General features: G+C 44.0%; 1 protein-coding gene across 1 annotated transcript in view; it reads right to left on the reverse strand.

Annotated features, from left to right (window-relative positions):
- RPS6KA2 (ribosomal protein S6 kinase A2) overlaps positions 1-18,020 on the reverse strand; it is a 440,283-nt gene extending 422,263 nt beyond the window's left edge. The window contains exons 1-2 of the mRNA XM_023223586.2: positions 17,939-18,020; positions 14,157-14,216 (exon numbers count right to left, since the gene is read on the reverse strand). Of these exons, the coding sequence (XP_023079354.1) occupies positions 14,157-14,216; positions 17,939-18,001 (123 nt within the window). The 5' untranslated portion in view covers positions 18,002-18,020. The remainder of the gene's footprint in view (positions 1-14,156; positions 14,217-17,938) is intronic.
- Positions 18,021-25,980: the final 7,960 nt, after the last annotated feature.

The raw sequence follows: 25,980 nt of genomic DNA on the forward strand, positions 1-25,980 counted from the left end.
CATTGCCTAGACACATAGTCATCAAGTTATCTACAGTGGAGATGAAGGAAAGAATTTTAAGAGCTATGAGGCAAGGCCGGGCGCGGTGGCTCACGCCTGTAATCCCAGCACTTTGGGAGGCCGAGGCGGGTGGATCACGAGGTCAGGAGTTCAAGACCAGTCGGGCCAAGATAATGAAACCCCGTCTCTACTAAAAATACAAAAAATTAGCCGGGCGTGGTGGTGGGTGCCTGTAATCCCAGCTCCTTGGGAGGCTGAGGCAGAGAATTTCTTGAACCCAGGAGGCAGAGGTTGCAGTGAGCCGAGACTGTGCCACTGCACTCCAGCCTGGGCAACAGAGTGAGACTCTGTCTCAAAAAAAAAAAAAAACAAAGCTATGAGGCAAAAGCATCAGGTAAACTATAAAGGAAAACCTATCAGATTAACAGCAGATTTCTCAGCAGAAATCCTACAAGCTAGAAGGGATTGGGGTCCTATGTTTAGCCTCCTTAAACAAAACAATTATCAGCCAAGAATTTTGTATCTGGTGAAACTAAACTTCATAAATGAAGGAAAGAGGTAATCTTTTCCAGACAAACAAATGGTAAGATAATTTGCCACTACCAAGCCAGCAGTATGAAAACTGCTAGAAGGAGCTCTAAATCGTAAAACAAATCCTCTAAACACACCAAAATAGAACCTTCTTAAAGCATAAATCTCACAAAACCTACATAACAATGACGCAAAAAAAAAAAGGTATTCAGGCAACAAATAGCACAATGAAAAGAATAGTACCTCATATCTCAACACTAACATTCAATGTAAATGGCCTAAATGCCCCACTTAAAAGATACAGAGTAGCATAAACTTAAGATAAAGAGGTGGAAAAGATATTCCATGAAAATGGATACCAAAAGCAAGCAGGAGTAACTATTCATTCTTACATCAAACAAAACAGACTTTAAAGCAACAGCAGTTAAAAAGACAAAGAAGGACATTATGTAATTATAAAAGAAGTAGTCCAACAGGAAAATATCACAATCCTAAATATACATGCACCTAACATTGGAGCTCCCAAGTTTACAAAACAATTACTACTAGACCTAAGAAATGAGAGAGACAGTCACACAATAATAGTGGGGAACTTCAATACTCCACTGACAGCACTAGACAGGTCATCAAAACGTAAAGTCAACAAAGAAACAATGGACTTAAACTATACCCTACAACAAATGGACTTGACAGATATTTAAAGAATATTCCACCCAACAACTGTAAAATAAACATTCTACTCATCAGTACATGGAGCATTCTCCAAGACAGACCAAATCATAGGCCACAAAACAAGGCTCAGTAAATTTAAGAACATCAAAGTTATATCAAGTACTCTCTCAGACCACAGTGGAATAAAATTGGAAATTAACTCCAAAAGGCACCCTCAAAACCAGGCAAATACATGGAAATCAAATAACCGGCTCCTGAATGATTGTTGGGTCAACAATAAAATCAAGATGGAAATTAAAACATGATTTGAGCTGAACAATAATAGTGACAGAGCTTATCAAAACCTCTGGGATACGGCCGGGCGCGGTGGCTCAAGCCTGTAATCCCAGCACTTTGGGAGGCCGAGACGGGCGCATCACGAGGTCAGGAGATCGAGACCACCCTGTCTAACACGGTGAAACCCCGTCTCTACTAAAATACAAAAAACTAGCCGGGTGAGGTAGTGGGCGCCTGTAGTCCCAGCTACTCGGGAGGCTGGGGCAGGAGAATGGCGTGAACCCGGGAGGCGGAGCTTGCAGTGAGCTGAGATCCGGCCACTGCACTCCAGCCTGAGCGACAGAGCAAGACTCCGTCTCAAAAAAAATAAATAAATAAATAAAAAACCTCTGGGATACAGCAAATGCAGTGCTAAGGGGAAAGTTCATAGCATTAAATGGCTACATCAAAAAGTCTAAAAGAGCACAAATAGACAATCTAAGGTCACACCTCAAGGAACTGGAGAAACAACAACAATCCAAACCCAAACCCAGCAGAAGAAAGGAAATAACAAAGATCAGAGCAGACCTAAATGAAATAGAAACAAAAAGAAAATACAAAAGTTGAATGAAACAAAAAGCTGGTTCCTTGAAAAGATAAATAAAAGTGATAGACCATTAGCAAGATTAACCAAGAAAAGAAGAGAGAAAATCCAAATAAACTCAATTAGAAACAAAATGGGAGATATTACAACTGATACCATAGAAATACAAAAGATTATTCAAGGCTACTACGAACACCCGTTATGTACACAAGCTAGAAAACTTGGAGTAGATACATCAATTCATAGAAATATACAACCCTCTTAGATTAAGCCAGGAAGAAACCAACTCTGAACAGATCAATAACAAGCAGCAAGATTGAAATGGTAATTTTTAAATTGCCAACAACAAAAAAGTCCAGAACCAGATGTATTCACAGCAGAATTCTATCAGACATTTGAAGAAGAATTGGAACCAATCCTGTTGACACTATTCCACAGGATAGAGAAGGAGGGAATCCTTCTTAAATCATTTATGAAGCCATTATCACTCCAATACCAAAATCAGGGAAGGACACAACAAAAAAAGAAAACTATAGACCAATATCCCTGATAAACACAGATGCAAAAATCCTCAGTAAAATACTAACTAACTGAATCCAACAGTATATCAAAAAGATACTCCACCATGATCAAGTGGGCTTCATACCAGGGATGCAGGGATGGTTTAACATCAACAGGTCAATAAATGTGATATATTACATAAACAGAATTAAAATCAAAAATCACATGATCATCCCAATAGATGCAGAAAACGCATTTGACAAAATCCAGCACTGCTTTATTACTAAAACCCTCAGCAATATTGGCATAGAAGGGGCATGCCTGAAGGTAATAAAAGCCATCTCTGCCAAACACACAACCAACATTATACTGAATGGGGAAAAGTTGAAAGCATTTCCCCTAAGAGCTGGAATACGACATGGATGCCCACTTTCACCTCTTCTATTCAACATAGTACTGGAAGTCCTAGCCAGAGCAACCAGACAAGAGAAAGAAATCAAGGGCATCCAAATTGGTAGAGAGGAAGTCAAACCATCACTGTTTGCTGATAATATAATCATATACCTAAAAAACCCTAAAGACTCATCCAAAAAGCTCCTCTAACTGGTAACTGAAGTTAGCAAAGTTTCCGGATACAAAGTTAATGTACACAAATCAATAGCTCTGCTACACACCAACCAAGCTGAGAATCAAATCAAGAACTCAACCCCTTTTACAACAGCTGGAAAAAAAAAACTTAGGAATATACCTAACCAAGAAGGTGAAAGACCTCTACAAGGAAAACTACAAAACACTGAAAGAAATAATAGATGACACAAACAAATGGAAACACATTCCATGCTCATGGATAGGTAGAATCAATATTGTGAAAATGACCGTACTGCCAAAAGCAATCTACAAATTCAATGCAATTCCCATCAAAATACCATCATCATTTTTCACAGAACTAGAAAAACCAATTTGAAAATTCATATGGAACCAAAAAAGGGCCCACATAGCTAAAGCAAGACTAAGCAAAAACAACAAAATCTGGAGGCATCACATTACCTGACTTCAAACTATACTGTAATGTCACAGTAACCAAAACAGCATGGTACTTGAATAAAAATAGGCACATAGACAAATGGAAGAGAATAGAGAACCAAGAAATAAAGCCAAATATTTACAGCCAACTGCTCTTCAACAAAGCAAACAAAAACATAAAGTAGGGAAAGGACACCCTATTCAACAAATGATGCTGGGATAATTGCCTATCCACATGTAGAAAAATGAAACTCATTCTTCATCTCTCACCTTATACAAAAATTTAAGATGGATCAAAGACTTAAATCTAAGAACCTGAAACAACAAAAATTCTAGAAGATAACATTGGAAAAACCCTTCTAGACACTGGCTTAGACAAAGAGTTCATGACCAAGAACCTGAAAGGAAATACAACAAAAACAAAGATAAATAGATGGGATCTAATTAAATTAAAAAGCTTCTGCACAGCAAAAGAAATAATCGACAGAGTTAACAGACAACCCACAGGGTGGGATAAAATCTTCACAATCTATACATCCAACAAAGGACTAATATTCAGGATCTGTAAGGAACTCAAGCAAATCAAAAATAAAAAATAAACAATCCATCAAAGTGGGCTAAGAACATGGATAGACAATTCTCAAAAGAAGATATACAAATTGCCAACAAGCATATGGAAAAACGCTCAACATCACTTAACAGGGAAATGCATATCAAAACCGCAAGGTGGTATCATCTCACTCCTACAATAATGCCCAAAATAAAAAAAATTTAAAAATAATAGATGTTAGCATAGACGCAGTGAAAAGGGAACATTTTTACACTATTGGTGGAAATGTAAACTAGTACAACCACTATGGAAAACAGTGTGGAGATTCCTTTAAGAACTAGAAGTAGAATTACTATTTGATCCAGCAGTCCCACTCCTGGGTATCTACCCAGAGGAAAAGTCATTATACCAAAAAATACTCGCACAGCATAATTTGCAAATGCAAAAATATGGAACCACCCCAAATGCCCGTCAATCAATGAGTGGATAAAGAAACTGTGGTATATACACCATGGAATACTACTCAGCCATAAAAAAGAATGAAATAATGGGATTCATGGCAACCTGGATGGAACTGGAGACCATTACTCTTAGTGAAGTAACTCAGGACTGGAAAACCCAAACATTGTGTGTTCTCACTCATAATTGGGAGCTAAGTTATGAGGACACGAAAGCATTAAGTATACAATGGACTTTAGGAACTCATGGGAAGGGCTAGGAGGGGGGCTGAAAGATAAAAGACTACACACTCGGTACAGTGTACACTGCTTGGGTGATAGTTGCACCAAAGTCTCAGAAATCACCACTAAAGAACTTATTCATGCAACCAAATACCACCTGTTCCCCAAAATCCTATTGAAACAAAAAATTAATTTTTAAAAAATTAGTTAGTTGTATATTTTAAATTAGTTAAAATATATATACACATATATATGTATATGCATATATACACACATATACAGAAAAAAAATGGAGTCCCATCACTGTCCTGCTTAGAAATCCCAAAAGGCTTCCAGGAAAAAAGAATCCAATCCAAGACCTTGCCATGACCTCAAATCCTGACATCACACTCTCCTCTCCACGTGCATCTCAGGCCAGCCTGGGCAGCCCCAGGCCTGCATGTGGTTCCTGAAGCCAAGCCAAGCTCAGGCTTCCTTGGTCCAGCCATGCCAGGGTCTGTCTGTCTGGGACAATCCACCCCCAGGTCTTGCTGGTTGGTTTGTTCTCATCAGTCAGGTCTTAGTCTAAACATGGCTTGGGTAGAGAAGTCTACGGTAACCATGCCCCATGCCTCTGCCAGTGTGGCCCACCCAGAGCACTCCCTGTCACCCTATTTCTGCACAGTGCTTACCCCCCATGTGAAACCATCTTGTTGAGTTACTTGTTTACTTGCAAGGATGCTAAAATAGAAGACCTGTACTCTTCTTTTTCATGGCATCCTGGTGCCCAGCACAGGGCCAGACACACAGCTATCACTCCCCAGACTTTGCCCGAAGAATAAAAGGAGAAGGGAGGGTGAGACAGGAGTGGATCAGCTTGAGCCACCAAGTGTGTAGCTGGCAGTGGAGGAGCCCAAGGCCACCCCCGCCTGTGGATATCCATGAGATCATTTCAAGAAGGATGTTGCTATGTTTACCCTATTAACTTGGAGATATGCACTTATGTGGCTAAATTCTCACGTAGAATGAGCTTTCCCAACACAGGAGCTGCATCCTACGAGTACTCAGTCCCACATGCCTAGTGCAGAGTGTGGCCTGAGACTGACACCCAGCATGTGTTCACAGCCGTTTCCTCAAGCTCACTGAATCCTCACCTTCGCTTTCTTTGGAAATGGTTTATGGGGTTTGCTCCATCTGTTCTATATCAGACAGAAGTGAGACACTGGGTTCAGGGACCAGGGGCACTCACGCCTGGCTCCACTGTGCCCACGGGGCCTCTGCCAGAGAAGTGTGCGACTCCAGATTCAGGAACCAGGGGCACTCACGCCTGGCTCTGCTGTGCCCACGGGGCCTCCGCCAGAGAAGTGGAACGGAGGCGTTTCCTTCACAGTGGCTACTCAATGTGCATTTGGCAAGTGGGATGTTTGGGTTACATATCCTGGAAAAATATGTCTTCACGATTCCCTAGAGAATTTTAAGACTCACATAAATTGCAAAGTCTGTCTCCACACGCAGCTCTCAGCTGCATGTACGTTACAAGGGTACAAGGCTTTTTTTTTCCCCCATTACTTCAAAGTATCTGAAGGATAACAAGCTATACAATTTTCTGACACCTTGCATCTTACCCAAACACACACAGCATTATCTATGGGGGAAAATCCACTCAATTAAGAAAAAAACCCTATATATGTATATAAATCTTACCATAATTAAATTATCCATTTAGGATTAATAAACTATAAGATGATTTTGTAATTCTTGTAAATCAATAATACATCCCACCTATGATGAGAGAAGCAGCCCGAGAATGGGGAGGTATAATTTTTTAAAACAGCTCCATCTAAAACCCCCTGGACTTTTATGCACACATAAAGAAATAATGTTTGTCTTTTTCCAGTGTGGAGAGGGGAGAGAGATTTTGAAAAAAAGAGAAGAAAGAGTCTCAGTGTGGCAATGAAGTTTCTGTGGGTTCCACGCAGCCTCGGCCAGGGGCATGGATCTGAGCCCCTGAGGCCTCCTCAGGAAAGCTCAGGCTGCTTCTGAGGTCTCACGGGGGATGCACCTATGGGGTGTGGCTCCCCCACATGTGGGTGAGGAGATGACAGGACACAGAGGAACAGACGTGGCCAGCACCCTCCCTGTGACCAGAGATGCCTGTAGCACTGAGATAAGGCCTGAACAGAAGGGACTGAGCCACCAGGTTTGACCCATGACCTGAGTGCATTAGCCAAAAATAAAAAATCTGCCCTCAATGTTGAGTATGCTGGGAGAAATGAAGGATTCTAGGAGAAAATAAGTCTATAGAAAAAAACCTTTGTTTAAATTCCCTCACTCATTAGTTCCCTGCTATACTTAGCAAATTACATCATCTGTGATGCCTCAATTTCACCACCTGAAAAATGGGGGAAAACTAACAGATCCCCTGCCCACTTCCCAGGGCTGAAGGAGGGTGCGAGGCGTGGAAAACAGGCGCGTGTCAGGAGTTGGGTTGTTATTTGACAGCTGTTCCTCTGCAGGCAGGAGGATAGCCATGCTACCAGTCCTCAGGGGCTCAAACCGGGGAGGCCTTCCAGACACCCGAACTGCATCTCATGGCCTTCTCCAACCTGCTGCTCTGCACACTAGACACAGAGAAAACGTAGCTTTCACTGGGTCTTTTGCTTCATGATTTAGCAACGACCTCAATGCAGGAGGTGATTCTTGGCTGTGATTGGATGAGCACAATTTTTTCTGGAGAACCGGCGTTTTATGAGACCCGCCCCCCTGGCCCAATAAAATCACCAGGCTGCGGAGACACTTACTGCTTTGCCCCAGAGGCTACAAGAAAGGCCCCACAGGCTGTTTGCTGGTGCCCATTCCCTGGAGCCATGTGTGAGGAGCGAGCAGCAAACGCTCTGCTGCAGGTTCCTGATTTGGTGCTCTGAGACCACGGGACATGGTCTCCAGCCGGTGCCCACGATTTTGGAGAATGTTCCTGTTCACACTGAATAATCCTTTTCTTCTCGGAAAGAAAGCACTCTGGGAAATGTGCAAAGGCTGACTTTGTTACACAAGCAGAAAAATGAGGATCCCAGAAACTGACAAGAGCTATAAACTGTCTTCATCTGCCCAGGAATGACAAATGACAAACACTCGTGAGAAAGGAATAACCAGAAGGAGAGATGTCTGCAGATGACAAGAGCCAGACTTGTCTTTTGTGGTTTCTTGCAAATAATTACCACTTACACATCAAATGATATGCTGTCCCAATCTTCTTTACAAAATCATACATTTCTCTTCTTTTTCTGCCTCAATAAATGCTAATGTTCCATGAAGCCAATGTTATTCTCACCCACCCCACAGTGCGTCTAAACACAGATGGGCCTACAGTGGCTTAGCCACATCACCCTCTTTCCAGAAGGCATGATGCTTACCCTACCCTTTTCTAGCATTTCTGCAAGGACTAACGTGATTCTTGTCTGCTGGACAGAGAAACAGTAAGAAATCCAAATGCAAATAGACTGACACCATCATGGTGACTTACGTAACACCAGCTTTTAGAGTCGCCACAGAGACAGCTTCACAGAAGGTAATAAGCAAGCACTGGAAGATTGTTTTATCACTCTTCTTTCTAATCTAGTAGCCATTTCTTTTAAACAGTAATTGCATTGCTCTTAATTGCTTCATTAGTGCCTGGGCTTCATTATTCACCTTGTCTCACTTCTATTCAAACCAGTTTAGATTGTTTTTCTGTTTTTTATGAGGAACAATGGAACTCTGTCCGGATTGCAGAGACAGAAGAGGCGATGTGGCCGCACAGGCAGTTCAGCCTGTCCCGGGCCATATCCTGCTGGAGCTTTGGCCCAGAGCTCCTGAATACACCCTGACTGGCTCTCTCGCTCTCACGCTTTCTGTTAGCCATGAGTCTCTTCCTGGCCTTCCTCCTCACCAGGGGACTCATCGAGGGGTCCAAGCAGCAACCGCTCAGCAACTCTGGGAGCTGGGCATTGCAGGAAGCCACACTGACGTGCTCAGGAGCTCAGCCCTGAGCTGCCCATGGGCCCCTGGATGCCCTTGTAAGGAGGCTGCCTGCCCAGGCCTGAGGGTCTCTCTATGACCTCTCAGCTGGTGCTGTGTCTTCAGCGTCCTCCTTGGCTCAAAGAGACTGTCATCTGGCAGCCGAAACCCTGTGATCCCCATGTAGCTGTGTCCTGCCAACTGATGGTGACAGCAGGAAATACCACCTGCCCTGCCCCCCGGCCCAGATACTTTCTATTCTGCTATCAAAAACAGTAAAATTTGAGAGGAAAGGGAAAGTACTCCAGTAGCCACAAGGAAATAAAGTGGAATCATACTAACATTTTCAATAGCATCTAGATCTGGTTTTCTAGAGTTGACCTAACAAGAAAATGGTCCTATTGTTATTAATAAACACTGAAATCTAAGCACTTTAAAAATCCATGCAACAGGGCAGGTGTGGTGGCTCATGCCTGTAGTCACAGCACTTTGGGAGGCCAAGGCGAGAGGATCATTTGAGCTCAGGGGTTCAAGACCAGCCTAGACAATATAGAGACCCTGTGTCTAAAAAACAAAAATAAAAAACTAAATTCATGCAACAAATTCTAATATTTTTCAAAGGTTGTTCTGTGAAATGAAAACTCACCTAAAAATCATCTATGAATCTAAGAACACATAGGGAACAAATACAACAAAACAGCACAGAGACCTGGGAGGCGCGGGCTGCCTGGCGCTGCATGGACTTCACCTCTGCGCCGTGGAAGTGGACAGGTGGGGCCTCTCCTGGCCCAAAGCCATTGAAGCTGGCTCTCCTCCTCCATCAGGACACCATCAGCCCTCCCAACCACCAGCACAGCAGCTCAGAGGAGACTGGCCGAGCGCTGCCGCCACCACGTCCTATCCCACACAGATCAGTGCTCGGCATTGTGCCCACCTAAGTTTCACGAGTGTGGCTGTGAGGTTCGTTTGAGCACACTTGGCCCAACATCCAGATCAGGTTCCCAGGCAACAAGACAGCAAGTTGCCTCTAGACCCTCAACAAGTCCTCCCAGTTAGGCCTTCAGGGAAGCCCCCAGGCGAGCCATGAGCTTGCTTCCCCCACGGAGCTGTCGCCTCATGGAGGCACTCTCATCCCTGGTGCTTCTTTGCCCCCGTACGCACAGCCTGCAGGAGGGAAGTAGGATGGGAAGAGCCCAGAACCTCAGGGAGCCAGAGCCTCCCCTGCTCACAGAGTCATTCTCCTTTCAGATTTTTCTTCCATGACTGTGATGTCACTACACAGAGCCCTTCAAGTAATCCCTAAAAGAAGTATTTCCTGACAGAATCTGCTGGGTTTTGTGGTGGTTGTTCAGAATAGGAAGGATGCCTGCCTGTGATGCATCAGATGAAATTAGACCAGGAATCCACCCGTCCCGTGAATTTCTAACACAAACTCCCCCACATTGCTACTGCCTTCTTGAGGGAGGAGGCCGTTCCCTCAGCAATGGTGAATAAAGGTGTATTGCAGGAACACCCAAGCTCGAGAACAGATATCTTGTCTTACACCCACGCTTCACACTGGACCTTCACCAGAACTCACCTTCTCGGAAGCTGCACAGAACTGTAACGTGAGGAATCACATGCCTAGATATCGCACGTGATCTATCCCAAATGCCTTCCACATTTCGAAAACTATGTGAGAAGCCTACACCACGAAACTCGTATCAGTGAAAGTACTCACAAGCTGGAGTGATCACAGCGCCTCCTGCGCTCTTCCAGGGCAAGCCTCGCTCACCTTTTTCTTCTTTTCCATGAACGATAATGCCTGGCCTACAGATTATCAATAAATACTCTTGGCTGAATCAATGATGGGAAAGCTGCCGCTGACTTGAATGATTTTTTTCGTAAATGACTTTTTGTCATATGTATTCAGACTGGCAACAGGCATGAAAACTATCAGTTTAGTTGCCACGAAATTTCTCTTTTTCAAAAAAAACACAACAGATGTTGGCAAGGATGCAGAGAAAGAGAACACTTATACACTGTTGGTGGAAATGTAAATCGGCATGACCTCTACAAAAGACATATGAAAATTTTTCAGAAAACTAAAAACAGAACTACCATTTGATCCATAATCCCACTACTGGGTATCTACACTAAAGAAAAGAAAGTATCATATAAAAAAGACACCTCCATGTATCTGTTTATCACAGCACAATTCACAACAGCATAGCCATGGAATCAACGTAAGTGTCCAACAGCAAAGAATTCGATCAAGAAAATGTGGTACAGATACACCATGGAATACTATTCAGCCACAATAAAGCATGAAATCATGCCTCTAGCAGTAATGTGGTTGGAACTGGAGGCCATTATCCTAAGTGAAATAACTCAGAAATGCCTCATGTTCTCACCTATAAGTGGGAGCTAAAGAATAAGCACACATGAACATATAGGGGGAAGAGTAAACACTGGGCTACAAAAGGTGAGAGCATGGGAGTGGGGGCGAGGGTGAAAAATCATAAGTCGGGTACCGTGCTGTTCTGGTAATGGCTATCCTAGAAATCCAGACTTCACCACTACACAATATATCCACATAACAAAACTGCATTTGGAAGAAAGAAGAAGGAGGAAAAAGAAGGAGGAAGAAGAAAGAAGGAAGAAGAAGAAGAAAGAAGAAAGAAGAAAAAGGGTTTTGTGATTGTTGTTCAGAATATGGCTTTTGAGCCATAAATCCCTCACCTAGAGAAGACCTTGCAAATAACCACTCTGGAGGCCAAGAAGGATGTCAAAAGCTTGTCTCTAACAAAACTTAAACAACATCATAGAGTATTCAAATGACATTCATCTGCAGCTAGACTAAGAAATTCCATGTTGGGTTTTCAGGATCATCTATCAGAAATATCAAGTAAACAAGTAATTTTCTCCAGTATTTTCTCACTCTTCCCACAAATACTGAAAATGTATCTAAATATCAATATTATAGTTCTGCAAAGTACTCCTAAAATCTGTTTGGAACTCTATTCCTTCATTTATTAAGATGCAAAGATATACTGGTTTTCTATTATTCAGATGCAGTAAGCATCCAGAAACAGTAATAATCTCCTCCATCTCATATTCCATTATCAAAAACAAGTTTTAAAGAGGTTGGTTTCTTTAATTACATTCTATGATAGATTCACATCTAGATTTCCATCAAAAATGTAGAGAACAAGACAACTTGAGACTAGGAGCTCTTAAAAAATAAATAATGTTAATGAATTAAAGAATTTTTTGTTAGTTGTGTATAAGCACTTTTGGGCATATAATGTGTTATGGTCTAAATGTTTGTATTTCTCCAAAACTCACATGTTAAAATCCTAGCAATAAAGGTTAGGTGAGAACTTTGGGAGGTGATTAGGTCTTGAGGGTAGAGTTCTCATGAATGGGATTAGTATCCTTATCAAAGAGACCCCAGAGAGCTCCCTTGTCCCTTTCACCACTTGAGGACACAGGGTAAAGAAGGCTGGCCATGAACCAGAAAGTGTGCTTCACCAGCCATCAAACCTGCCATGCCTTAATTGTGGACTTCCCAGCCTCCAGAACTATGAAAATACCTTTCTGTTGTGTAGAAGCCTCCCAGTGTGGCATTCTGCTATGGCAGCCTGAATGCAGCAGGACATGGTGTTATGGAATCTTGCTGCTCCAGTTGAACCTAGCAGAATGAAGAGTCTGCTGCACCCATCCTGGCTCAGGGCCCTGTTGACAGCCTCCTGAAGCCAACTACTAAGTCATCACATTAGTCTGCCTACAGTAAATGCACTAAGTTCCCTGGAAATCAGAGTTCCCACAAAAGCCTAGAAAAGTATTCTGAAAAATGACGGCCAGTTATTTATCTGAAACCCTTGGCCTTATGAATTTGCTGTCTTACGAATTTGCAGGGAGGGTACACCTTCCTTTCCCACTCCTACCACTTTGCAAGTATCAGATTGAGCATCATATTTTCAGGAGAATCACTGCCTCATGTCTGCCTACGCTTTGACCTTCATGGAATCTGCCTACGCTTTGACCTTCATGGAACTGGCAAAAGTCACGCTGTCTACTCTCCCAGGGGATGCAAAGGTACAAGGCCAGGCCAAGCGTAGTGTTTTAAGAATGCAGCTGGATCGCTGCACAGCTAGAAGAGAGCCGGACTCTAGACTCCCACATCAGTGAAAACGCACAGAACTGAAAGGCAGCTGGATAAACGTAAGGCAGCTCAACGCCATTTTTCTTTAACCAGTGGACTATGTCATCGGATCCTAAGATCCAGTGACACTTGGCTTAAATGTTGCATTGGTGTGCATAGCTTTAGATGGTAGTGAAATGCAGCGTTCAGCATCTGAGCAGACCATTTATAAAACCAGTAATGTTCATCGATCCAGCCCTTCCAGTCTACAACATCTGCCAGCTATTTTAAAAGTCAACAGAGTTGCAAATGTTCTAACTTTTCTGGCTGCAGGTGGCATGTGGCTGAGCGACTCAGTCTTCTTAATGGCCAAGTCAATGGCCCATGGCTCCAGCCACCTCTGAGAATGTTTCCTTTCCCAGTGGTGGAAGTGTGGCTGTGTAACTACAAAGCCTTCACTACAGCCTCAACTCAGCTTTCGAATTTAGCTCTTTTGTGTCCAGTGTCTCCCTGATGGACATGCTTAGTTGTTAACAAAATCTCCCCTGAGAACACCAGTGTTGCTGAGATACTTTTACTTTATTAAAGTCTAAGTCTGTTTTCTGTTGCCTGGGTCAGGCCCAAGCTCCCGCACGGCATGAAAATGAAGAAATGCACAGCCTGCAGCAGCAAGAGCTCTTTCTTCTCTTCCATTTGATGTCCACCTCAGGCTGATACTCTGTCTCTCTTTCCTTCTTTCCCAGTCAACCCCTACAGGCCCTGGGACTCTTCTCCGCCCACTGGAAAGGCAACTCCCACAGATGGAATCCGCTTTTCTCCCCAGCACTGCTGAGCACTTCATCAGACATTTTAAGCAGCTGTATCACATGACACAGTATGGGGAGCCCCACACCAGCCTTCCAGGCCAGCTGGTTACTCCCAGGCCTCCTTGACTGGTACTAATGCACCATGCCCCTCACAAGCACCTGTGCCAGACCACCACGAACTTTACCTCGATTGACAGCCTTCCTTCCTATGCTCCAACGATTCCTTTTGCCGGAGATTACTTAATATAATAAGCACATAATATGTACATGTGTATGTATATATATTTGTGCGTGTATATGTCTTGAGACACATATGTCACTAAAATAATTGCTCGCAGATATTTATAATTTCAAACTTCCATTTCCCTCTTCACTACCTTCTGGGCCCAATCTCCCCAAACAAAGCAGACTATAATAAAACATGTATAATTACTTCTTCTGCAGTGTCTTCTGTGGCGGGTTCAGCATCCAGGTTGAGATCCTCCTCTGTGGTCTGGTAACAAAGATAGATGTTAAAGATGGTTAGCATTGCCATGTGTTTGTAGATGGCCTCATACAGGTTTCCAATATGAAAAAGTACTAACTAAATATCCCCCATGAGTTCTGTAGGATGTGGAAACCACATCACTGTCCCTTCCCACCTAAATTTATGTGCAACTGTGTGATGCTTCATGCCCAAGATGGATCCTTTATACAACATGCCCAAGATGGTAAGGCAAGGAGTGTTCACACTAAACACTAACTCAAACGACTAAATCAATGAAGTGAGTGTGACTTACAGCACAGTCTAAAGGAGGACACGGTGAATCTAAAGGACAAGGTGATTCTTGCCAGTGGAGAAGGTGGGGATTTTCATGAAGCTAAAAAACGAACAGAGCTGACGTGGAAGCAGAGCAGCAGTGAAGGCATGTGTGACCACTCCCATGAGAATGGAACCAAATCACAGTCCCAAGTGCCGGCAGAATGGATTCTAGCATAGAAATGAGGCCCAGCTCATAAAACATAAAGCAAGTGTTTCTGTGGTTGGCACAAGGTTGAAACAGATCCATCTGGGTCTGAGTCTTTGGTTTCTACTTAACAACTGGGGGCCAACTGCTTAACCTGGGCCTCGGAGACCTGGCAGTGCTTCTACCTAGAAATGTGGGGAGAGCTCCATGGAAGAACACCAGCCAGCCATCAGCACGGGCCGTTATGCAGTAGACACTCAAAGTGAACTGCTGTCATTATTACTATTTCTAGTTTCATCTTCTCACCTAGCAGCCAGGAGATAAATCATCTCTATCCAAGCTTGACTATGAATCTTCAAAGAATCATGCTTGATCTGCATTGTTTAAAAATGGAGCTTTCTCTTTCTCAATCTAATGTATTATGACATCCCAGAGAGAAAAAATCATGCTTATTCCTCCGAGAGAACACAAATAAAATGGGTCAGCCATACCTTGTGGACTGGCTTATGGACTTGCCTTACTCATCATTTCTCCCATTTTCTTGTCTTTCCCCCAAAGCATGCCCTTGGCTGCTGTAACCCCACTGAAAGCAATGATCGAAAAGTCCTGCATTTGAGACGTGCCTTCAACTTGCCAGAACATAATTCATGAAATACTACATGTTTCTTTTTCATGCTAGATTCTGCTGGGGTTTTCTGGAGGTTCTGGCTCTTAATTAGTATGTCTCCTTGTCAACACACTCATTTATGGGTAACTTGTATCACCTGAAATATCTCAAAACAACGCAGAGAACCACAAAGACTTCCCCTGGACAGTCAGATGAATCTCCCCTGGTCTACAATTTTTATAAACTGTATGCAGTGTTCTCTAGTACAATGGACCTCAGACCCAATTCAGTTCAGTTCTCTCAGACTACAGCTGAGAAAACAGGCCAGAAAGGATAGCAACTCGAAAAGGTGGTTAGAGCAAAACATGAATCTAGGAATGCTGATTCTTGTCCCTGGAAATCCAATCATCAGCCGTGTCACATTTGCATAACAGCAAGGAACTGAAGCACTAAAATCTAAACTAAATCACTAAAAAATAAGCACTAAAATCTCTTAGCAGATTTTCTGATGAGAAAAGCAGGCAGGCTCCTCCTGCAAGGGTTTTAGGGCATTTAATTTAGAGTTCAGAGGCCAGATATGCTCCATATAGCTGTGCCACATTTCCTGATATGTGAGTTATTTTGACACCATACAACATAAAACATGGACAAAACTAGAGAGTAAAATCAGCCTCTGAATTCCAAAACACAGACGATTTTGTGGATTTGGAAATTTCCTCAGAAACTTGAAGTACCTCAGGGTTAATATAAGCTTTCATTTTTCTAGAGAAAGAACTCTGGTTTTCTGGGTTCCAAGTAAACAGGAATTTAACACTGTCCATACTCCACCAGTTATGCTCTCCTGAAAAAATTTAGCTAAAAAGCCTGAAAAAAAGTTATTTTGCTTCAGGGGCTATTTAATGTATCCCATTTTTCTCAAAACCGTTACCATCTGCCCTCTCCTGGGGCTGGCAAGGCAGGGCAGGCTATCAGTCAACTCAGCTCCAAATTCCTGCCACTTGCAAGTGCATTCCAGGCTCATGGCATACTTTTCAAATCATGTGAATCTATTCATTGCCGATCCATTTATAAGCAATTTGAGAAATACGTGAAACACGAGCTGCTCCTCGTGGCTTTGGTCACTGGAAATAAGCCACCAGGGTCCCACCTGGAATTGTAAAGCCCCTGTCCCCTCTCTCCCATCCTTTCTGAGCCCAGGGCGGAATCCTCCCTCTGAACGAACCCTTCATTCATGAGGGCTGAGCACCTTCCAGCTTCAGCACAAGCAAATGTGCTGACCATGACCAGCAGGGTTATAGGAAGCACTAGAAAATGAGAAAAGAACTTCTAGCTGATCACTTGCTCATTCACTAATTCAATATTTAGAAAAATTGAATCTCTCTCAGAAAAAACAGACTTGAAATGGCAACCGCAGTAAGGGACTGGATCTTTCCAAGGAATTGTCCTCAACATCAAGAACAACCCTATGTACAAACAGAAGAATCAGTAACAGTAAGGAGCCCTAGTGTCGTCCTTCTCCCACCTCAGGTACTGTCCATGAGCAACAGTATCTGGGCTGTTCCATCTAAAACAAATGGACTTTAATGTCTATGCTATGCCCAACAATCTCTATTAAACATCAATACATATGTCAAGCATTATTCAGTTTGCCTTTCCAAGGCAAGTATTCAATATGAAGCATTAAGTAAATTCTCTTCTAAAACAGAATCTCTCATTCAATTTAAAGTTATGTTAGGTGACTATCTCAAGACATACATATAAAAATAAACAAAATTTAAAATAGCATTGAATTTATAAATACAGTGCTGGGAGTAGGAGATAAGCAAAAATTAAATTGGATTTTGAGGTTTGGTGAGTTATGAAAAGTAAGCCATGTTTAAATGCCATTTGAGTTGCTATAAACACAAAGCAGGTATATCTAATAATTTAGTAGATGCTAATAAATTTGGGGAACTTTCTCTCCTAGGAAAATATATGTTGACTATCTCCAATTCAAATGGAGCAAATCAGATTCCGTGGAGCAGAGGTTTGCATGTCCCCAAAGCAGCATGGAGTGAAAAACTCTCAGCAGTGATTCCTGCACACCCACCAGCCCTGGGATGGGCAAAACACTTGGATTTCATTATCTTTTCTGTTTATCTTTAATCACACCTCTTTATCTGACCATTCATCCTTTTAAGGTTGCATTATCTTTTTTCGTGTAAGATCACATTATCTTTATGCTCTCTGTTCCTTGATTCATCATTGATTTTTGCCTTCTGGTTTCATCTTTCACTGTAGCAAATGGAAGGCTTCTAATTTAAAGCCACTTGTTGAAGGAAAATCAAACTGATGCAGATTAGTTTGGAAACGGGAATACTTAAGACTTACACAGACTTTAAGAAGCATCCTGAAGTTTCCCTAAGGGCAACAATTTTATTTCTTGTACTTATTATAACATATTTACACCACACACAATGCCGTGCGTGTGTACACTCGCAATGTTTATCCATGTGCATACACAACGCAACGTATACATCCACACACACTGGACACCCAACTCTCTGACCCATCGTAGTCACCTAATAAACATGAGCTGATTATAGTAAATGAGCAATGCATTGGCTGTGGAGATCGGATTCTTGAGAATGCTGTGAAAAGTGCGTTCCTTCCTGCACTCACCTCTATTTCCATAGGCTCCACCTCGATCTTTTTCCATAGTTCCAGCAACTGTGCGATCGGCATTTTTAAACTTTCCTTTTCTGCTGGTCAAGTATTGATAGTAAGAAGGGAAATGAATACAGGTTCAGACCGGCACAGGGGGACGGCCAGAAGGGATGTCAGAAGTCAAGGGACGCAGAGGCTGGCGGGTGGCGGCAATGGAGAGGACAGATCCGGCTCCCAGAGGAGGTCGTGAGTGCGGGGCCCGCGGCTGCCCGGGGGGACGGACCCGGGGGGCTGCAATATGGCTGCTCGGGTGCCCGTCCCCTCCCTGCCAAGCCAGGGCTCTGGGGAGCTGCTGCCGCTTCCCGCTCAGGCTGGGGCCAGGAAAGGAGGGGACGGCGCTGCGGCTTCAGAATCTGTACTGCGACTTTGGCAGAGTAAACGCTGCACTTGCAGCTTCGAATTGGATTTCCTGCCTCTCCCCCCTCCCTTCCCTGGCCATACTCTTTCCTCCTCCCCTCACTATTTTACCTTAATTGGCTCTAAATGAGGGTGAAAGTTGAGTCTGAGGATGCTGCTGCCATAGAAACTGCATAGCAACCAAGGGCTGGGGAAGCGGGAAGCGGGGCGGGTGCGGCAGGTCTGTCCCCCCCCCCCCCGCACGCGCCCCCCCCCCCCCCCCACCTCCCCAGCCTGCCGCACCTCCCGGGAGACCCACACCGCCACCTCCCGCCGCAGAACGGGAGGAACAGGGACAGGGACACCGACGGAGGAGGGGATGAGGGGAGGGCCCCAGGCAGCACAGCTTCCTGCGGAGCGTTCAGGAGACTCCCGCACCCCTGGACGCGCTGCTGACTGCGCTGCCCGCGACTGCCTCCCCCGAGGGTTGGGACAGCACCTCATGAGAAGAGGGACGAAGAGGCACGACAGATAGATAGCTGGGAAGAGGCGAGGGTCTGCCCGTGGGGTCCGCTGGGCCCTATCCAGCCCTGCCCAGAACTGCCCGAGACAGCACTCAGGCCTCTGCCGGCCAGGATGAAAGGCACGTGGGCCGCTCTGGCTCCCAGTGGCAGGGCCTGAGGGACAAAAACATTAATTCAAACCACGTGTATCCTGCCCCTCAGCAACTTCAGGTCTCCACCTCGTCCTATTTCACAGATGACAAAGTCCTGAGGCTCAGGGAAGGAACCCGGAAGACACAGCCAGGCGCCCGCAGGAGAGCAAGGCCTCCTGAACCAGGGATCCTTGGAAGAGGAACCAGGGGAAAATTACCCTCCCTGTTTCCTTTTGGGGGGTGGAGTAGGGGGATCTCTCTTGCCTCCCTCCTTACTCCCTTCTGTCCTGGGTAATTAAAGATGCGTGCGGATGAAAGACATTCATTTCTCCAGTCATCCAAGTGCTAATCCAGAAGCATTTTGGTTCCCTCTTTTGGGAAAGGGTGTTCAAGTTAACACAATGTAATGCTGCTTTGGGAGTAAGTGTATTCATTTCTATAGCAAATTCCTTTATCTTTGAGAAAAATATATTTTTTAAAAATGGCTTAATGTTCTCCAAAATTATCAATCCCTTTTTCTTCTTCATCTTTATACCATCACTAAGAAACTGATTTCACTGGAAAAAAAGAAAAGCCCAAATCCCAGATACTTTGTATCTCATAGCAAAGTAGAGTCCAAAGTTAACAGAGGGGTTCCATACTTGGTGTTGATCTATGATAGTCACTTTATCTTTCTACAAAATGAGGCCAGAAGGACCTTTCAAATCAATTGCATTCTGAGTTTTAAAAATAGCAATGTTGTTCATTTTCAAATTGGAGATTCTGTGATTGGCAGAGCACAGTGAAGGTTTTCTTGTGTTAACAATCATAAAGTGATTTTTTTACATGCTGTAAAAGGTCACGGATTAAAAACAGACAAGGCCAGGGTGGTGGCTCATGCCTGTAATCCCAGCACTTTGGGAGGCCAAGGCGGGCAGATCAGCTGAGGTCAGGAGTTCGAGACCAGCCTGACCAACACAGTGAAAACCTGTCTCTACTAAAAATACAAAACTTAGCTAGGCGTGGTATCACATGCCTATAATCCCAGCACTTTGGGAGGCCGAGGCGGGCAGATCACCTGAGGTGGGAGTTCGAGACCAGCCTGGCCAACACAGTGAAACCCCATCTCTACTAAAAATATAAAAGTTACCCAGGCGTGGTATAGCATGCCTGTAACCCCAGCTACTAGGGAGGCTGAGGCAGGGGAATTGCTTCAACCCATGGGGCAGAGGTTGCAGTGAGCGGAGATCATGTGAATGCACTCCAGCTTGGGCAACAGCGTGAGACTCTGTCTCAAAAAAAAAAAAAAAGAAAAGAAAACAAACGGTTTTTGGTTTTTCTGTAATAAAGCTAGGAGAATCACTCATAAAAGTGCTGAGAGAATTCAAGAATCTATCTGATGGAGTAAAAATGTGGATTCCTGAAGGCAATGGAAAAGAAACTCAGATTCTTTACTGTGTATTTACAAAGCCTCCAAGCTTCTGGAAGTTTCCACAAGTGCTCTGATGTGGAAGGAGGAAATAAAAGTCCTTTATCTGAAGGAGGCAAAGACCTTTGGACGGGCTTTCTTGTGATTGGCCATATGTCCTAGGAAACCTGAGGGAAGCCCAGCTCTTGGGAGGCTGTGGGTGAACAGCCTGCCAGAGTCCTTGGCAAAAAAGAGCTCATTTTAAGGGGTATCTTAAGAATTGCTGAAAATGTGGTTCATAATTTAGCATAGTGGTGTTTTTTTTTAACTATGCAAATATGACACTAATCTACAGACTGCACATTATTTGGGCATCTCACAGGCAAGCAGAGAAGCCTGGAGAGATGAAGTGATCACCAGGGAGCGAGACGAGAGTTCACGTGGCCAGGGCTCTGGGCTGCAATTCCCACGCTTACTCCCTGCACTGCTGCCTTGTAAAACACCTTCGGGGTCCTCTCAAAGCAGAAACTTCCCAGATGGGTTCCTTTCCATCAACTTTTTACATGCGAGGTACCCCCGGGGCTGCTGCCCACCAAGATGCAGTACCAGGTGTGCCGGACATTGGGGAAGGGGACCTGGAAACAGCCAGAAAATAAAACAAAATAAAATGCAACAAACTAAAATCTTCAAAAGGTGATACTGATCTTGGAAAACAGCCCCACTTATAAAGTTTGTGTTGGGAAAGGTAAACAGAGATAAGAAGGAATAATTTTTCTGAAAGGAAATAATGATTACATTTAAATACCTAAGAAGATTCAAAAAAGAAAAAACAAGGAAATTAAATGTGTTGAAATTAAAATGTTCAACTAAATCCCAAGAAAACTTAAACATTTCTTTTTTTTTTTGAGACAGGGTGTCACTTTGTCACTCAGACTGTAAGGTAGCGTCACGATCTCAGCTCACTGCATTCTCGACTTCCTGGTCTCAAGAGATCCACCCAGTCTCCCAAGTAGCTAGGACTACAAATGTGTACCACCACACCACTCTTTTTTTTTTTTTTTTTTCGTAGAGACAGGGTTTTGCCATGTTGCCCAGGCTGGTCTGGAACTCTTGAACTCAGGCAATCTGCCTGCTTTGGCCTCCCAAAGTGCTGGGATTACAGACTTGAGTCATTCTGCCCGGCCTGAACAACGTATTCAACAGAACACCACCTGAAAAAAACTATTTCTGAGAAACTCACCTCCAAAGCACCAATTTCCAAGAAGAACGTTGAAGCAGCGTTGATGAAAATGGGTCCTTAATGAACCCAACTCTGCAAAATAAAAGCAATGGGAAGTATTTTAAGAGTTCCAAGTCACAGCCATTGTGAAATGAGATAGATGAGCTGGCATGAAACTCACTGAAACCCAGTCCCAAGTGAAAATTACTCTCTTGCTCCAATGAAGGAAGAGCATTCCTCTGTGTTCATTGCCTCTTCAATCCTAAAGTGTCTCTTTTCTCTTAGAAAGGAAAGGTGGAGGGAGAAGGGGAGGGAAGGAGGGATGGACAGAGCTTATTCATTCCACGGATTTCTGACAACCAAAGAAAAGCTGAATCAGGAATCTGGTCTTTGTCCCGCTTCTGCTACTAATAGCCATCTCCTGTAGCTCAGTTTCCCACAGAGAGGGCTGCCACGACCTGACTCACAGAATACACAACAACAAAATGTGTTTAGTGATCTGAGAGACAAGGCCCAAAGAAATCCAAGTTTTCTGATGGACAGACGTGCTTGACCTCCACACTGAATCCAACAGACATTTTTTTAAAGACCCAAATGTTTTATTCTGGGCTGTTCCATTTTGCAATGTTGCACATTTTGAAATGTATGAAAGATTTAGTAAAAATGAAAACAGTATCCAGATGCAGCGGCTCACACCTGTCATCTCAGCACTTTGGGAGGCTGAGGCAGGAGGATCACTTAAGCCCAGAAGTTTGAAATCAGCCTCGGCAACACAATGAGACCCTGTCTCTACTAAGAATAATTTTTTTAAAAAAATAGCCAGGCATGGTGGCACGTGCCTGTAGTTCTGACTACTAGGGAGGCTGAGATGAGAGGATGGTTTGAGGCTGCAGTGAGCCACGACTGTGCCATTGTGCCACTGCTATCCAACCTGGGTGACAGAGCAAGACTCTGTCTCAAAAAAAACAAGTTACTAATTTCCAGTGGCATGGTCACCAGCGTTGGTATGTTCACTCTCCAGAGTTTCACAAAATTCTCCAAAAAACTGAAAACCAAATTTATTTAAATTTCAACAAAAATGCATGTTACCCATTGTCATGGGCTGGGCCGTGTCCCTCTACCTCCCAAATTCCTGTGTTGAGGCCCTAACTCCAGGTACCTCCAAATGTGACCCTGCAAGGAAGCAGAGTCCCTGCAGATGTAACTGGTTAAGGTGAGGTCACGCTAGAGTGGAGTGGGCTTTATATGATCTCATAAAATGGGGAGACTTGGACACAGACACACACACAGGAAAACAGCACTGGGAAGCTGGAGCTCTGCTGCCATGAGCTGAGGAACTGGGAGCTTCCCAGAAGCTGAGAAAGAGCCTGCACAGACCCCCTCCCGACACCTTCAGAGGGTTCGTGACCCTGCTGACACCTTGACCTCAGATTTTGGGCCTATCAGAACTGGGAGGAATCATTTTCTGTTGTTTCAGCCACTCAGCAGGTGATGCTTTGTTATGGCAATACAGAAGCCAACTAACATACCAGCTGGGGATGAGGCGAGCACACAACAGCAAATCCAATAGCATCCTAAGGCCACAGCTCTGCGGTGACCAGAACCTGAACTCCAGGAGAAACCCGGTGCATAGAGATCTTCATTGATACCTTTTCTCCACAGGGGCCAGCCAGGGCAAGAGGGACATCATTTCACCTGCAAATGGCTTAGCTTCCAAGGTGTACAGAGGCTCACAGAAGCCACTTCATACACTGGCAGCCAGCAGCTTGGTCCCGAAAGGCATTAAGGTGCCTGGGGCCCAGGCCAGGTCCCTTGGCAGGATGCCCTCAAAGCCTCATTTCCAGCACAGCAGCGTCATTACACTCAGAACCGTAACAGCAGCTTGTTTTCAAAAGAAATTAATCACAAGCAAGAAAAAAAGGCTGCGTACAGAGTCAACAGCTCTATTATGAAAAATAAACTATAAGCTGGGAAAACATTTTAAAACAGGAGCTATTGCTTTGCAGTCTTCCCAACTAAGCTTTTCATCTCAGTGGTAGGAAAAGTCATTGTGACCTGGACTGCCCAGATTCTCGGGATGCCCAAGTCTTCCTACATGTGGTGAAGGCTTCCCACTTTTAGAGTATAAACGCAACACCAGGCAAATGCTTACTGGTTTCAGTTGCAAGAATTTCATACTTAAAGTGCAGGCCAGGCGTGGTGGCTCACACCTGTAATCCCAGCACTTTGGGAGGCTGAGGTGGGCGGATCACGAGGTGAAGAGATCGAGACCATCCTGGCCAACATGGCAAAACCCTGTCTCTACTGAAAATACAATAATTAGCTGGGCATGGTGGTGGGCGCCTGTAATCCCAGGGAGGCAGAGGCAGGAGAATTGCTTGAACCCAGGAGCCAGAGATTGAAGTGAACCGAGATAGCGCCACTGCACTCCAGCCTGGCAACAGAGTGAGACTCCATCTCAAAAATAAAAAAAAGAAAATGCATACACATACATACAAGCACATACAAAATTCAGAGAGAAGTGAACATGCTGAAACAGCTGCATTTCCTTCTCAAGTCACCCATCTTATTTGTCCACACATAACATTACCCAAGTTGGCACAATTGTATTTAAAAAGCAACCTAATGCTAACCAGCCCTCCTGGTTGGGAGTCCTTCTGGCTTGCTGGTCCTGCAGAAATGGTAAGACCAAAGTTGCACTCTTCACCGACTTGCCATACTATGCAATAATTGTCAATAAGCAGTTCTTAGGGATTTAATTTAGCCTCAAGCCAGACATATTGGTTCTAAAATTTATTTCAGTTTTCATAAGCCTAATCATATAAAAAGTCAAGGAACACACTAAGAGCAGCCAACATCTGGAAGATCGGGCACACGCCATTTCCCCACGCCATACGTCACCTCAAAGATCTTGGTATCATATATACCACCGGAATTCATGTGAGCAAAGATGGCCTTTGTAATGGTTGATATTGTCAACTTGATTGAAGGATGCAAAATATTGATCCTAGGTGTGTGTGAGGATGTTGCCAAAGGAGATGAACATTAGAGTCAGTGGGCTGGGAAAGGCAGACCCACCCTTAATCTGGGTGGGCACCATCTAATCAGCTGCCAACATGGCTAGAATATAAAGCAGGCAGAAAAACATGAAAAGACTGGCCTAGCCTCCCAGCCTCCATCTTTCTCATGTGCTGGATGCTTCCTGCCCTGGAACATTGGATTCCAAGTTCTTCAGTTTTGGAACTCGGACTGGCTCTCCTTGCTCCTCAGTCTGCAGATGGTGTGACTTTGTGATTGGGTGAGTTAATACCTAATAAACTCATATATATATATTTTTAACAGGCTGAGATTACAGGCATGAGCCACCGTACCCAAGCCTGTGTGTCCTTAAGTATGACATTCATGCAACTAAAACTGATAAGCATTTGCCTCGTGTTGTGTTTATACTCTAGAGGTGGGAAGCCTTCACAACATAGAGACTTGGGGGTATCCCGAATAATATACATATATTCCATTAGTTCTGTCCCTCTAGAGAATCCTGACTTCAAGATTTTTAAAGCAAAACAAACATATTTCAAGACTTTAAAATTATGTTGTATGGAACCAATTCAAGTACTTTTGAAAACAAAAACATGTATATTAGCAACTGTGATCTGAATATGGAAAATGCCTTTATAAAAACCGGTGTGAGGTCTATGGAAACTGTAGAGACAGAACTGGCTTCGAGAAGTGAAGGGTGGGGTGAAGCAGCCCGCAGCAGTAGCATGCAGGTTTGACTGATGTGCTTGTTGCATTATAACAACGGGCAACATCAGTTACCTGGTTAAGAATGGACAACAGCAAGAAACAAGTACATACAAATGACTAAAGAGTGGAAACAGCGACTATAAGAGGATGGCTCTGTGTTTACCCGACTTGGGGAGGGAACTCTAACAACTCCTCTTGAAGGTTGGTATTAGGAGTTGAAAAGTAAACAGGCACGAATGGGACTTGACACATTCTCAAAACTACAGTAGTTGCTGTCGCAAAATATAAATCATCAGTAAAGACAGTATGTATGGGAATCTTCTGATTAATCTGTGGAACCAATTATCCACTCCTGGTGGAAGCAGTTGAAGTATACTGAACTACTTCAGGTAGTTGAAGGCCACAGTTAAGAATGAAAACTAGGCCAGAGGCAGTGGCTCATACCTGTAATCCCAACACTTTGGGAGGCCGAGGCAAGCGAATCACCTGAGGTCAGGAGTTCGAGACCAACCTGGCCAACACGGTGAAACCCAGTCTCCAGTAAAAATACAAACATCAGCCAGGCATGGTGGCTGGCGCCTGTAATCCCAGCTACTTGGGAAGCTTAGGCAGGAGAATCGCTTGAACCTGGGAGGCAGAGGTTGCCGTGAGCG

This window comes from Piliocolobus tephrosceles, chromosome 5 (genome assembly GCF_002776525.5).
Source record: "Piliocolobus tephrosceles isolate RC106 chromosome 5, ASM277652v3, whole genome shotgun sequence".
NCBI lineage: Eukaryota > Metazoa > Chordata > Mammalia > Primates > Cercopithecidae > Piliocolobus > Piliocolobus tephrosceles.